At 40.3% G+C, this 12,717-nt stretch overlaps 1 protein-coding gene across 1 annotated transcript in view; it reads left to right on the plus strand.

Moving 5' to 3' along the window:
- CACUL1 (CDK2-associated, cullin domain 1) overlaps nt 1-10,648 on the plus strand; it is a 68,011-nt gene extending 57,363 nt beyond the window's left edge. The window contains exons 8-9 of the mRNA XM_011927795.1: nt 5,046-5,089; nt 5,514-10,648. Coding sequence (XP_011783185.1) covers nt 5,046-5,089; nt 5,514-5,554 — 85 coding nt within the window. The 3' untranslated portion in view covers nt 5,555-10,648. The remainder of the gene's footprint in view (nt 1-5,045; nt 5,090-5,513) is intronic.
- Nucleotides 10,649-12,717: the final 2,069 nt, after the last annotated feature.

Genomic DNA, 12,717 nt, shown 5'->3' on the forward strand with positions numbered 1-12,717 from the left:
GGGAGACCTGGGGCTTTCTGTGGCTAGGGGAATGAAGGGCCAGTGGGAAATGCTGGAATGTAAAGAGTTTTTCTCTTTAGTGTCAAGGGATTAGGTATTTCCTCACATTAATTGTAATAAGTTCCAGCAGAGAGTGGTATTACTTTCATACACAGAATGAGGCCATTTGTAAAAAGTATACATTGAGAAGTTTTGCTCCCACCTGTCTCCCTATGCATCCCACCCCATCATTTTTATGTTTGTGATTCCTTCATTTTTTAAAATATAAATACAAGCAAACACAATATATGCTCATATTTCTGTTTCTTACACATTCCATCATATGTATAGACTGAAACTTAACCAGTCCCCAGTAGATGGCCACATGAGTTATTTCTAGTCTTTTGTTATAATGGACAGTGCTGCAGTGAATCACCTTGTATATGTATTATTTTGTACTTGTTACAGGTATATCTGGAGGGTGAATTCTCAGAAGTGGGATGGCTGGGTTAATGATAAATGCAGTTGTATTTTGATTAATATTGCCAGATTGCCCTCCACAGGGGATTTATGCCATTTTGCATATCCACCAGCAAAGGTGGAAAGTCCCTATTCTTTATGGCCTTGTGTGTACAGTGTGTTGTTACACGTTTGTATTTTTGCCAACCTAGTAGGTGAAAAATAATTACTCAGAAGTGGTTTAATTTGCATTTCTTATATGAGTAAGGTTGAGCATATTTTCATATGTTTGCATTTGTTTTTCTGCAAACTACCTGTTTAAAGTTCTTTCCTTGTTTTTCTCTTAGTCTTGATTTCTAGGAAATCTCTATAGTGAAGACATTGATTCTCTGTCCAAGATATGACATATTTTTCTCAATTTGTTTTTGCTTATGGTGGTTTTGTTGTTTTGCTTTGCAGAAGTCATGCAGAAGTATCTGATTTTCAGGTTTTTTTGGCCATATCTGTATTTTGAATTATAGTTAATAGTTTTTCCTTAAATTTTTTTGAGTAGCTAGCCCTATAGGCACTCCACCCCCCTTGGCTAACTTTTAATTTTTTGTAGAGACAGGGTCTTCCTATGTTGCCCAGGCTGATCTTGAATTCCTGGGCTCAAGGGTTCCTCTCGCCTCAGCCTCCGAAAGCACGGAGATTACAGGCATGAGCCACCGTGCCCGGCCAATTTGTTTTTTAGTTTGTTTTCAGGTGTAGTCTCACTCTGTTGCCCAGGCTGGAGTGCAGTGGCGTGATCTCGGCTCACTGCAACATCTGCTTCCTGGGTTCAAGTGATTTTCCTGCCTCAGCCTCCTGAGTAGCTGGGATTACAGGTTTGCACCACCACACCCAGCTAATTTTTGTATTTTTAGTAGAGATGGGGTTTCACCATATTGGCCAGGCTAGTCTCAAACTCCTGACCTCAAGTGATACACTTGGCCTCCCAAAGTGCTGGGATTACAGGTATGAGCCACTGCACCCAGCCCAACATTCTTAAATAAATGCAAAATAATCTGAGTATGATGTTTAGGGTTTTTTCTAGGCTTACCATAATTTTGAAGTCTTTATACTTTCATACGTTCATGTTTTATTTAAACATTTGCTCTTAATTTAGGATGAGTTTCTACCTTTAAAAAAAAGACAGCGTTCTGAAAACTTTTTGGTGAAGCAGTATAGGAGTATAACTCTTGTGAATTTTGAGCATATTGAGTTTGCCTTCCAGAGCAATGTGTGGAATTGCTTAAACATGCCCATTTTTCTAATCCTAATTTTGGTACTGGATTAAGAGAACAGGGTGCAGGACTGCTTGGTTTATGGTAGCTCTTATGTCAGATTTGCTTGGGATGAGATGAGTAACTCCTCTGTAAATAACCTCAGGCTGCATTGCCTCTGCACATGAAGGACTAACGTGGCACTATTCAGCCAATGGCCAGTTTGGTTATATTCAGGGAAATGTCTTGGATTTTTGGTATAAATAGGAATTTGAATTATTTTATAAAACTTCTGGCTGGATTTAAGTATTAGGTGATATACCAAGGGGTGACAAAATGTTTTTACAAACTTAATGGGACCATTTTTATAATTAACACTTTATTATACATGTACTATGAGGATTAAACTCTGCCTCATAAATTATTCTGACAGGTGCTTTGCACAGAGTAAGCCTGCCAAAGTGGACATTCTTGTATCTAATTCCGAGCTTACTCATGCTGGCCAGAAAGGACGTGCACATGCCATCTTTGGCAGGTCTGATGGAGAGCCTGCCTCCGCTCTTGTGCATGGACCTTCATGCCTTCTTTGATTAGGAATAATATTTTGGAAGAAGTGGTGTATGCTGATGCCCCCCAAAAAGGAGAATATAGTACAGCCTGTCTTAAGAATTCTGTTTCTGCCTCTTCTTATCTGAGAAGTCATTTTATGGTTTATGCCTAACCAACCACGATTCCTGTTCAGTGTTATGGGTACTTTTTCGTGTAAGATGAACTTAAGTGATAGTGATCCTGAGTAGGTAACAAACAGCTTTAATGTGGGTAGCACAGAGTAAGTCTTTGAATAAGTTTTAAAATAATGTGAATGTTGTCAAATACATCCTTTTTCGCAGTTAGTGAACAGATTCTCATTTGAGCTGGAATTTTTGTGAATTGTAATCGTTAAGGTACGTGGAAATATAGAGTAGGCTAGAATTAACATATAAGCTAAAAGCAACAGCTTTTTATCTCTTACCTACATAATTGAATTGATTGGTGAGGGGTGGAAGTTTGGTATCTGTTGTCAGAGGTAACACTACAGAAGATAACTACTAGATCTAAGTAACCAAGGTAAGAACATAGGTCTTTTAGCTGAGCAGTTGATGCTGAAATTCGGGCTTTTTCGTTTTGTAGTAAGGGTCTGGTTTATGAGAAAGCATTCTGGACTTAATCTCTTCAGCAGCCTCTTGCATAAATCACATTGATATTCCTTTTCCTGCCTCCAGTTGTTTTCACATCTGTATTTTTCTCCTGTTATATTTACATGTTCAGTTATTTAAACTTTGAGGAATGGAAATGAAGGTTGTGTCTGAAAGTCAAGGTTCCAGATATAAAATTCTGTCTTCCTTTTTGATCATTAACTTGTTTCAGAATATTTCGTGAATGCAACGGTGATGCTATTAGTGTAAATAACAATGGAAGACACTCACTTGGCTTTGGCTAGGTGTAGTGTTAACAACAGGTGTTTAAAAAGTGGCCTGAGGGCCGGCCTGTTAGAGCTCTTTTGGCTGTGGAAGCTAGTTTGTGCTGAATGTGGTGCCTAGAGAAAAACCTTTCAGAGGTCATATGGTGTGTTCTCTTTCTGCCAGTCAGTTGAGGCTCCTTACCCAGCTTAGCAAGAGGTTTCTGCCCTGGTCCTAAACATAACCAGAGAAAGTAAATGGGAAACTTTATCTGGAAGATTATTCAAAAGCAGGAAATAAATCACCTTGGTTGGCATTTTAATAATTTGAGACTATAAGTTACTATTTTATCAAGTCAACAAATATTTATTGTCTATACTCTTCTAAGCAGTGGGGTGAACAAGACAGGCTAAGTTCCTGTTTTCATGGAACTTATGTTCTGATGTTGTGAGGCAAATAAACATGTAAAAAAAACTAAATAATATTGAGTAATAAGTCCTATGAGTGGACAGTAAGTAGTAAAGGGCTGATGTGCAAGGGACAGCCAGTGAGCCAGGATGACTGATGTGTAGTGAACTGAGGCCGAGAGTGGAGGAAAGTGAGGTTGGAGAGTAGGCTGGAGAGTGAGTTGGAATTAATTTTTGACTGTAGTGGGAAGCCACTGAAGGGCTTTCATGAGAGGCGTGAACTAATCTGTCTTCTACATGAGATCACTGGCTCTTGTCTGGGTTGATAAATAAGGCTCGTGTATTTGTGTAGGGAAGAGAAGACTGTGGCTTGGCTTGGGATCATAGCAGTGGAGTTGATGAGAAATGATTGGTTTTGGGATAGAATGCCCCAGAGTGAGGGAAAGAGAGGATACCAAGGATTTTGGGCTGAGTGATTGAGCTGGAAGATTGAGGGAGGAATGGAGATGGATTGGAGTCAGCATTGTATTCTGGTCATGGTAAACTTGCCAGTGTATGTAAATCGTCCAAATGGACATGGTGATGAGGCAGTTGGACCTGCAAATCTCAAGGGTAGAGAGGAAGGCAGAGCTGGAGATGCAGATATGGGAGCCTCTGGCCTGTGGAGAAGAGTGTGTGATCACCATCCTAGACTAAGAAGAATGCACGTGGAGAAGAAAAGATGACCAGCAACAGAGCGCTGGGTAGAGCCAGCAAAGGAGACCTGAAAAGGATGGCAGACAGGGTGAAATAAGGTCAGGAACGTGTGCTGTGGCATTACTGAAGCCTAAAAAGAAAAAATTCATGTTTCAGGAAGAAATCAACTTAAAATGCTGAGAAAGAAAGGCTAGTAGTGATTATTATTACTCATTACCTAAGCATTTGAGTCATTTCTGTTATTGTCTGAGAAGCTGGAGAGACAAAAAATAGGTTTTGTAGGTAGCTTAGGGCCTAGTCAGAACCTCTATTTTCTTAACTCTAAAGTGGAACTAGAACTTCCATAGGTGTTTGAGGATGAGCGGGTTAATACAGGTAAAGGCTCATATTCTTCCATCTGCAGAAAGCATAGTGAGGTATGTCAGGATTCTAAGATGTTTAATATGTATTTTTAAGTAGGTTATTTGGTTAGAACTGAAATGTCTGCTATACTTTTATTATCAAATATGTTGATCCATTCTTTGATGTGAAGTCAGTTTTGTTGAGAACCTCTATTTACTTAACTCCAAAGTGAAACTAGAACTTCCATAGGTGTTCGACAATAAGCTGGTTGATACAGGTAAAGGCTCATGTTCTTCCATCTCCAGAAAGCATAGTGAGGTACATCAGGATTCTAAGATGTTTAATATGTATTTTTAAATAGGTTGTTTGGTTAGAACTGAAATGTCTGCTGTACTTTTATTTTCAAATATGTTGATCCATTCCTCTTGTTTTGATGTGAAGTCAGTTTTGGTGACTGCCTCTTCTTTTCTTATCCCCAGAGGTGACCAGTCCCGGAAGAGAGCTGGGGATGAGTTGGCTTATAGTAAGTAATGATACTCCTTCCCATCTTGATGGTTTTGTGATGTAAAGCAGCCATATTAATACACTGTGATAACAGTGCATTGAATTTGATGATACCCATGTTGTTCTCATAAAGCACTGCTTGTAATCAGGGTGCTTTGCATGCTGTGGCAGCTCCAGCTGGTAGTGATGGTTCTCAGGGAGTTGGCAAGAGGCCACCAAGTTCTTTAGTTTCTACTGGGATGACATTGTAGCCCAGTCTCAGTGCCTTAGGATCTCAGTCCCCTTTTACTTCCCTCCACACCATATGGTTTTGAGGATTTTTGTTTTAAAGCCTTTTTTGGGGAGTTGGGAGAGGAGTGAGAAATGTGTTGAATAAACAGATTCCTGCCACTATCAAATGCTGTCTGCTCTTCATACTTTTTCCTGTTCTGATGTTTTTTCAGACAGTTCGTCAGCGTGTGCAGGTTCCAGGGGGTACAGATAGTGAATGTGCTTTCCTTCCTGAAAAGAGGACACACTGGAGCTGCAGAGGCTGTATTCAGAGCACAGTGGGGGCTGCAGACACTCAGGAGCTCTGTCACAAAGCTGTTCGTGGAAGAGGATGTTGGACTTCTTACTTGGTTTGTAATTTTAAAACAAAAACTAAAAAAAAAAAAAAAAAGTTGCTGCTAGACTTGGGGGTGATTTTGAAATGGGACAATCTTTTAATTAAGAGTTTATCTACAGATTCTGTGAGGAAAAAGCATCTCAGAAAGTGACCATTTCTAAGTGAAATCTGACAGCCAAAATCAGCAGCTTCCTCCAAAAATAGAAGAGCAGAAGAATTTTTTTTTTTAAAAGCACTTGTTTTGTTCATTTGTGGACTTGGCATTTTGGTGTATTGGTTTCACATGTCAGGATCTCTTTTGCTTTAAAACTAAGCAGATCATTACAATACAGTATTTTTCACCCATAACCAAAACAACCCCTTTTAAAAGAGTTGGTCTTTGTTTAGCATTAGAAAGTCTTAGTAAAGGAAAATTCTAACTCTGCTTTTGCTAGAACTTTCCCCCATCGGTTCACAACTTTTTTCTACTCTGTGCCTTGAGCTTTGTGCACTTTGCAACTGTGTGACCATGTTGTCAAACTCCTCCTGGAGAAGTGTATGGTATCTAAACTCACCCACCAAGATGGCAGGTGTGGCCCTGTAGCAGGATGCTAATTAAGTGGGAAAATAGACACCTGTTGCACATTGGTCAGATTTTCCCCTGGTTCACTAGAGCATATTCATGTTAATGTTGGGGACCAACTCTCACAGAGTATTTCCATTCCCTGTGCCACTTAACACGATGTCACCAGCTGCTGTAGTATTGGCAGTACTCTAGTTTAGGGATGGGCGGTACTTTAGCTCTGAAGTTTCCCTTAGCATTATTTGAGAGCTACTTCCTGTAATGGTCTAGGAAGCAGATAGTTATTAAGTCCAAATACACCCAGTGGTGTGGGGTTCCCGATCACTTCATTTTAAATGAGTGAGATAATTACTTAAAACAAGTCTGTTATTTGAACATTATATTTGAGTGTGATAGGGAAGAAGTAGCACTGCTATCTTAAGGCTCCCTTCTAGCTGTGGCAAAGCTATATTTCTGTTTCTCTACATCCACAGTGCTTTTTAGTCCTTCATAAAAGGCTGTTGTTGTAAGCCCAAGAAAATAGATGCAGCAAGAGAAAAATACTTTTCTTCTCAATTTTGCTTGAATCTTAATTGAGCATAGGCTTCTCTACTAGGCAACATCAGACTAAGAGTATTTACCTCTTCAGAGAACTTGAGAGGAAAAGAAACATCCCAGGGATACTGTTGCATGTCTGCTCTGCAGGTTTTTCATAAAGCTGCCTCTGCCAATTCAGTTTGTTGTTTTTGGTGGGGAGTGGTGTGGATGGGAGAGTTTAGAAGGTGGATATTGGGAGCAAGTAAGTCACCCAGTAATAGAAGTCCTTGATTTGCAAAACTGTTATGCAGAGAAGTAAAGATAAAGGTTGTCAGATTTATTTTTTAAAGTACTTAACCAGAGTTGGTGGATTTTGTGGACTTTAATTTGACTCAGTTCACTCTGTGAGCATCCTGGATTGCATCGATGAACACTGAATTACTGTAAGAATGTAGACAGGCTCTCACTATGACCTGGACAGTTTAAGTTGCTACACCGGTAACATTCTAGTATCAAGGAGAATTCCATTCATCATGACATTCACATTTTACTTTTCTCAGTGGAATGCTTGCTGCAGGCTTACAATTCACACCTAGAACTGAAGTCTGAGTGGTGGTAATTTTTCTGAAAGGAATAAAATTGGAATGTTTCTTTAAATGTGGACAATTTCTTCAGTATCCTAATAATATACCCAAATGCTTTTTCTGGGAGAGAGCATTCTTTTACAAAAGAACTTTCCCTATAAAAGCATCACAGTGTAATGTGAATTGGCATTAAAATCTTTGGATGCTTTTGCATTATTAAGTTCATGGAGAAATATTTTATATTTTACTATGTATGTATTAATAAAAAGTGGGCAAAGTAAAGTCTGCAAAATTTAGTTTCTCTAAATTTTTGCTCAGTGACTGCAGCTGGCTATGGGTCAGGGCTTAGTACAACAAAACCTTGCCTGGAAGGCACTCTAGAAAGGTTGTACATAGTCTCCCAGTCTGCATGTCCTGGCTGTTAATCATCTTGGGCCCTTGAGGCACATCGCAGTATGAAGGACCTGTTTAAGTTGAAATAGACTTTGCTTATTTATTGGGATTCTTAAAAATTCTGAGTTTGCAATATGAGAGGAAGTAAGATTTCCTACCCTTTCTCCTCATTTTATATTGACTGTTTGCCAGAAAGTATTTTCTTCTGTTTTCTTGTATTTTGCTTTTGAGATGGAGTCTCACTCTGTCACCCAGGCTGGAGTGCAGTGGTGTGATCTTGGCTCACTGCAACCTCTGCCTCCTGAGTTCAAGTGATTCTCTTGCCTCGGCCTCCTGAGTAGCTGGGATTACAGGCACGTGCCACCACGCCCAGCTACTTTTTGTATTTTGTTTTCAGTAGAGACGGGGTTTCACCATGTTAGTCAGGCTGGTCTCGACCTCTTGACCTCAAGTGATCCACCCGCCTCGGCCTCCCAAAGGGCTGGGGTTACAGGTGTGAGCCACCGTGCCTGGCCTTTTGTTTTGTATTCTTGCCAGTATAGTATATGGTTTTTCTACCCCAATTACATACTGGCTTTTGTACCAACATCACTAAAGGCCCAAATCATTGAAGATAGAAAACTGTACATGCAGGCTGATTGTGTGGTTAGTCAATGGCCGATTTGCTTAAACTGTCTAGTATGTTTGTGCAGCCTGAAAGTAGCTCCTTGAAAGGGAAGCCAGGTCAGTCATCTTGAAAAAATGACATGTAAAAGTAAATAGATAATTGTTTTGAGAGACGGTACATATTTTAAAGGTTGGCCTTAAGCTTCAGTAACATTGTCATTTTGTGACCTTTTGTTGTCACAGCTGTACCCTAACCTGACAGGAATTACTAGTGTTGTTTTGTGGGGCAGAAAGCAAAACCTGGTGTTGTGACTATTATCCTAATAGTTCTTAGGCAAGGTTAGTAAGAACCAACACAAACCCAGATGCATGCATGGTGCATTATTTTGTAGACAAGTTACTTTCCTTCTGTCCCTTTAACAAATTTGTAGCAACTACCCTCCCTTTCTTTGGGGTCTAGAGTGAAAGCTAATTTGTGGGTAGATGAGATTGCAGAAGAATGGATGTCCATGGCTGTGAACACTGCACATCCATCTTCAGTGCTCACACCTGTGCAGCTACCACTCCCTGGCTGCATGCCATACTGTCGGGTTGCAGATTTGCACACATAAATTCCTCAGGAAGAGTTTGCATGAGCATCACCTCGCAATATTCTGTACTGACCAAACAAGGGATTTGAACGTTTTTCAGCACAAAAGGAAACTTCCGAGTGGTGGTCTGTACACATACTAGCAAAGGTAATGGTGATCTAGCAAACAAAATTGGTTTCTGCAGTTGGAAGTGAGCAGGAGCACTTGTATTATAGTATTTAAATAATCCTGGTTAATCTCTTTTTAAGCAGAGTAACCCTTCCAGATTTTGTCTTTTTATTATTGAGGCTGGCTTTATTTTCTTCTTTTTCCCCATGTTTTATAGCAGTTAATTCTTTTTGTGATTATTATGCAGGAAGGATTGCCCTTGAGTTAAAATGTTATTGTTTCATGGGCAGCTATTAAAATAACTGAGCATTGTTTTATGAAATACACTAATCTGAGATACTGAAAAGCTTTGCAACTAAAAAGCAAAACAACCTACATTAGTCATCTAGCTATTGTTTGGATGTTTTGAGTTGATTTTTTTATGGTGCCTCTTTTAGCTTGGAATATTATGTTTACTTTAATCCAAGTCTAGGCCTTTTAAACGGTCCTTAAAATTAAAGTTCGGAATGTCAATCCCTTTGACACCTATTACAGGTTTATAGCACCTTTTTGGTTGTGATTACTGTTTTCAATACAATTGTGTAAATGAAGTTCACTTTTGTCAGAAGTTAAAATGGAGGTCATAGGAGTTCATGGAGAAATAGCTCTCCTATTTCTTTCATTACCCCCATTGAAATTCACCCCAGTTTCTGTCCACAAGAATATGAGAAAGGAACCCTGTTCTTTTCCAAGGGAAATTATCCTTCTCTGTCCCCACTGTTGATTAACTGAAGTCCCAGACACTTTTCTTCCTCCACTGGCCAAGACCCACCTTGAACCTCTTTTCAGAGCCGAGTGGCATGAATACGTGTACTGTTTCTGCTTCTGTTGACGGAGTGGCTATGGGAGTATTAAAGGAAATGCTAATTCGAACTTCATTCTTAGGGGAACCTACTATATATTGCATCCCTGCTGGTTGGAAATTATCTTCATCTCTGGACTACATTGTTTAGAAAAATGTTAATGGCTTACGATTCTGAGAACTTTATAGTGTGGCTCTGGGGTTAAGAATTCTGTGGTTTGAAAAAAAATAAATATTTTGTATTAATTCTTACATGTCATTTCAATGTTGTGACTATGTACTAAATGCAGTAAGACTGTGGGTGTTCTCTTAGAAGAGTGTGTTTTGTTAAACAGATGGCAGTTCACTCTCATTAGTCCTGTTTGTCAATATTACAGCCACGCACTTCAGGATAACTTATTCAAATGTGAAGTCATGGGAAGCTATGGCTAGTAACAGGAATGCTTAAGAAAAATTTGGATGGCAAGCACAGGCAAGAGGCTTTTGCCACTCACTAGCACAGCCAGAGCAAGGATAAAGCAATGAAGTCTTGTGCCTAGTGGTGCTTGTTTGTCAGAAGCCATAGTGAGCTCAGCACAGGGCGTTCTGTACATCATCTCATTAATCCAAGAAAAACAAAATGGCGGAGGAAACTCCTACTGACCTGGGATACAAAGCCACTGACTTTGGCTCTTGATCTTTTGGTGGGTTCTGAATCACTCCTTCTGTATTAGGGCGTATACTATCACTCTAAAACATTGTGCTGAATGAAATAAATCTTGTACAGATGTCCTTGGCCTTGTTATGTTATAAATCCTGTACAGATGTCCTTGGCCTTAATACCTGGTTCACTGGAACTTTGTTATAATATAGAACATTTGATTTTGCTTATAGCACATTAATATTGCCTCCTAAGTGACAGCCACACTGAGCACGCGTCTGGTTACCACGGGTACTTAGCCTGCAGGGTGAGTGTTGATCTTGACCTCTGTAACCAGTGCTAAAAAACTGTGTGTAACAAAATACAGGCCGGGCGCGGTGGCTCAAGCCTGTAATCCCAGCACTTTGGGAGGCCGAGACGGGCGGATCACGAGGTCAGGAGATCGAGACCATCCTGGCTAACATGGTGAAACCCCGTCTCCACTAAAAAATACAAAAAACTAGCCGGGCGAGGTGGCGGGCGCCTGTAGTCCCAGCTACTCCGGAGGCTGAGGCAGGAGAATGGCGTGAACCTGGGAGGCGGAGCTTGCAGTGAGCTGAGGTCCGGCCACTGCACTCCAGCCTGGGCGACAGAGCGAGACTCCGTCTCAAAAAAAAAAATAAAAAAAAATAAAAAACAAAATACATATGGTCATATCTATTCTATATTCATATATAGTATGGATACGGATATCAGTATATTTGTAGTTTTTGTTTTTTAAACCCTAGTTTCTTCTGTGGCCCTTTAATCAACTTTTGGACTTAGGTTGTTTTTTTGTTTGCATTTATTGGTACTATGCTTTTTTATAACCCTTTGTGTTTTCTTGCTGTGAAATTAGTGTCATCCCCTAGGTTATTTGTAACCTTATCTACCGTTTGGTTATCACATATGGCAGAATTCAGCGACTCCGACAATTTCCATTTTCACTCCCCTGCCCCACAGTTAAGTAGGGTGCCATTTAACCTCCCTCCCCTTTAGCAGGTTTGTTTTTTACTAAGTACAAACCTTTTCTGTTAGAACCAGCTGTGTGTGTGTGTGTGTGTGTGTGTGTGTGTGTGAATTTTATTTCTTCTTTTGGTCTGTTTCTCAATAATCCAAAATTCTAAAATACCTTGAATATCAAAAAGCATGATAGTAGAATGAATATCACACATAATAGAACCTGAGAGCAACTAGCTTAACTAGTTGTAATCTTGAGTAGGTTTTTTTTTTAATCTATTTTCCTTTATTAAGCCTTCTCCCTCCCTAAATTGTTAAGCCAGAAGGGCATAATAATTCAAAACTTTCTAGTAATGTACCTACATGTCTAATAGTATACCTCAAAATATATAAAGAAAAAGTGGCTCACACCTGTAATCCCACCACTTTGAGAGGCTGAGGTGGGAAGATTGCTTGAAGCCAGAATTTGAGACCAGCCTGGGCAACAAAGACCCCGTCTCTAAAAAAGAATTTTTAAAATTAGGGCCAGACATGGTGGCTCATGCCCGTAATTCCAGCACTTTAGGAGGGTGAGGTGGGCATATCATTTGAGGTCGGGGGTTCAAGACCAGCCCGGCCAACATGGTGAAACTCCATCTCTACTAAAAATACAAAAAATTAGTGGGGCGTGGTGGTACACGCCCGTAATCGCAGCTACTTGGGAGGCTGAGGCAGGAAAATCTCCTGAACCCAGGAGGCAGAGGTTTCAGTGAGCCGAAATCGCGCCATTGCACTCCATCCAGCCTGAGTGACAAGAGTGAAACTATCTGAAGCAAAAAATAAATAAATAAATAAAGTTGGGCCTGGCACAGTGGCCCTCGCCCATAATCTCAATTCTTTGGGAGGCTGAGGCAGGTGGATCACTTGAGGCCAGGAGCTCGAGACCAGCCTGGCTAACATGGAGAAACTCTGTCTCTACTAAAAATAAAAAATAAAAAAAAACTAGCTGGGCATGGTCGCACACACCAGTAATCCCAGCTGCTCGGGTGACTGAGGCACGAGAATCACTTGAACTCAGGAGGTGAAGGTTGCAGTGGGCTAAGATTGCACCACTGGACTCCAGCCTGGGCAACAGAGTGAGACTGTCTCAAAAAAAAAAAAAATGTTGGGCATGGTGGTACCTGTTTTTAGTCCTAGCTACTTAGGAGGCTAAGGTGTGAGGCAGGAGGATTGCTTGAGCCCA

The sequence above is a fragment of the Colobus angolensis genome, unplaced genomic scaffold (genome assembly GCF_000951035.1).
Source record: "Colobus angolensis palliatus isolate OR3802 unplaced genomic scaffold, Cang.pa_1.0 Scaffold75, whole genome shotgun sequence".
NCBI lineage: Eukaryota > Metazoa > Chordata > Mammalia > Primates > Cercopithecidae > Colobus > Colobus angolensis.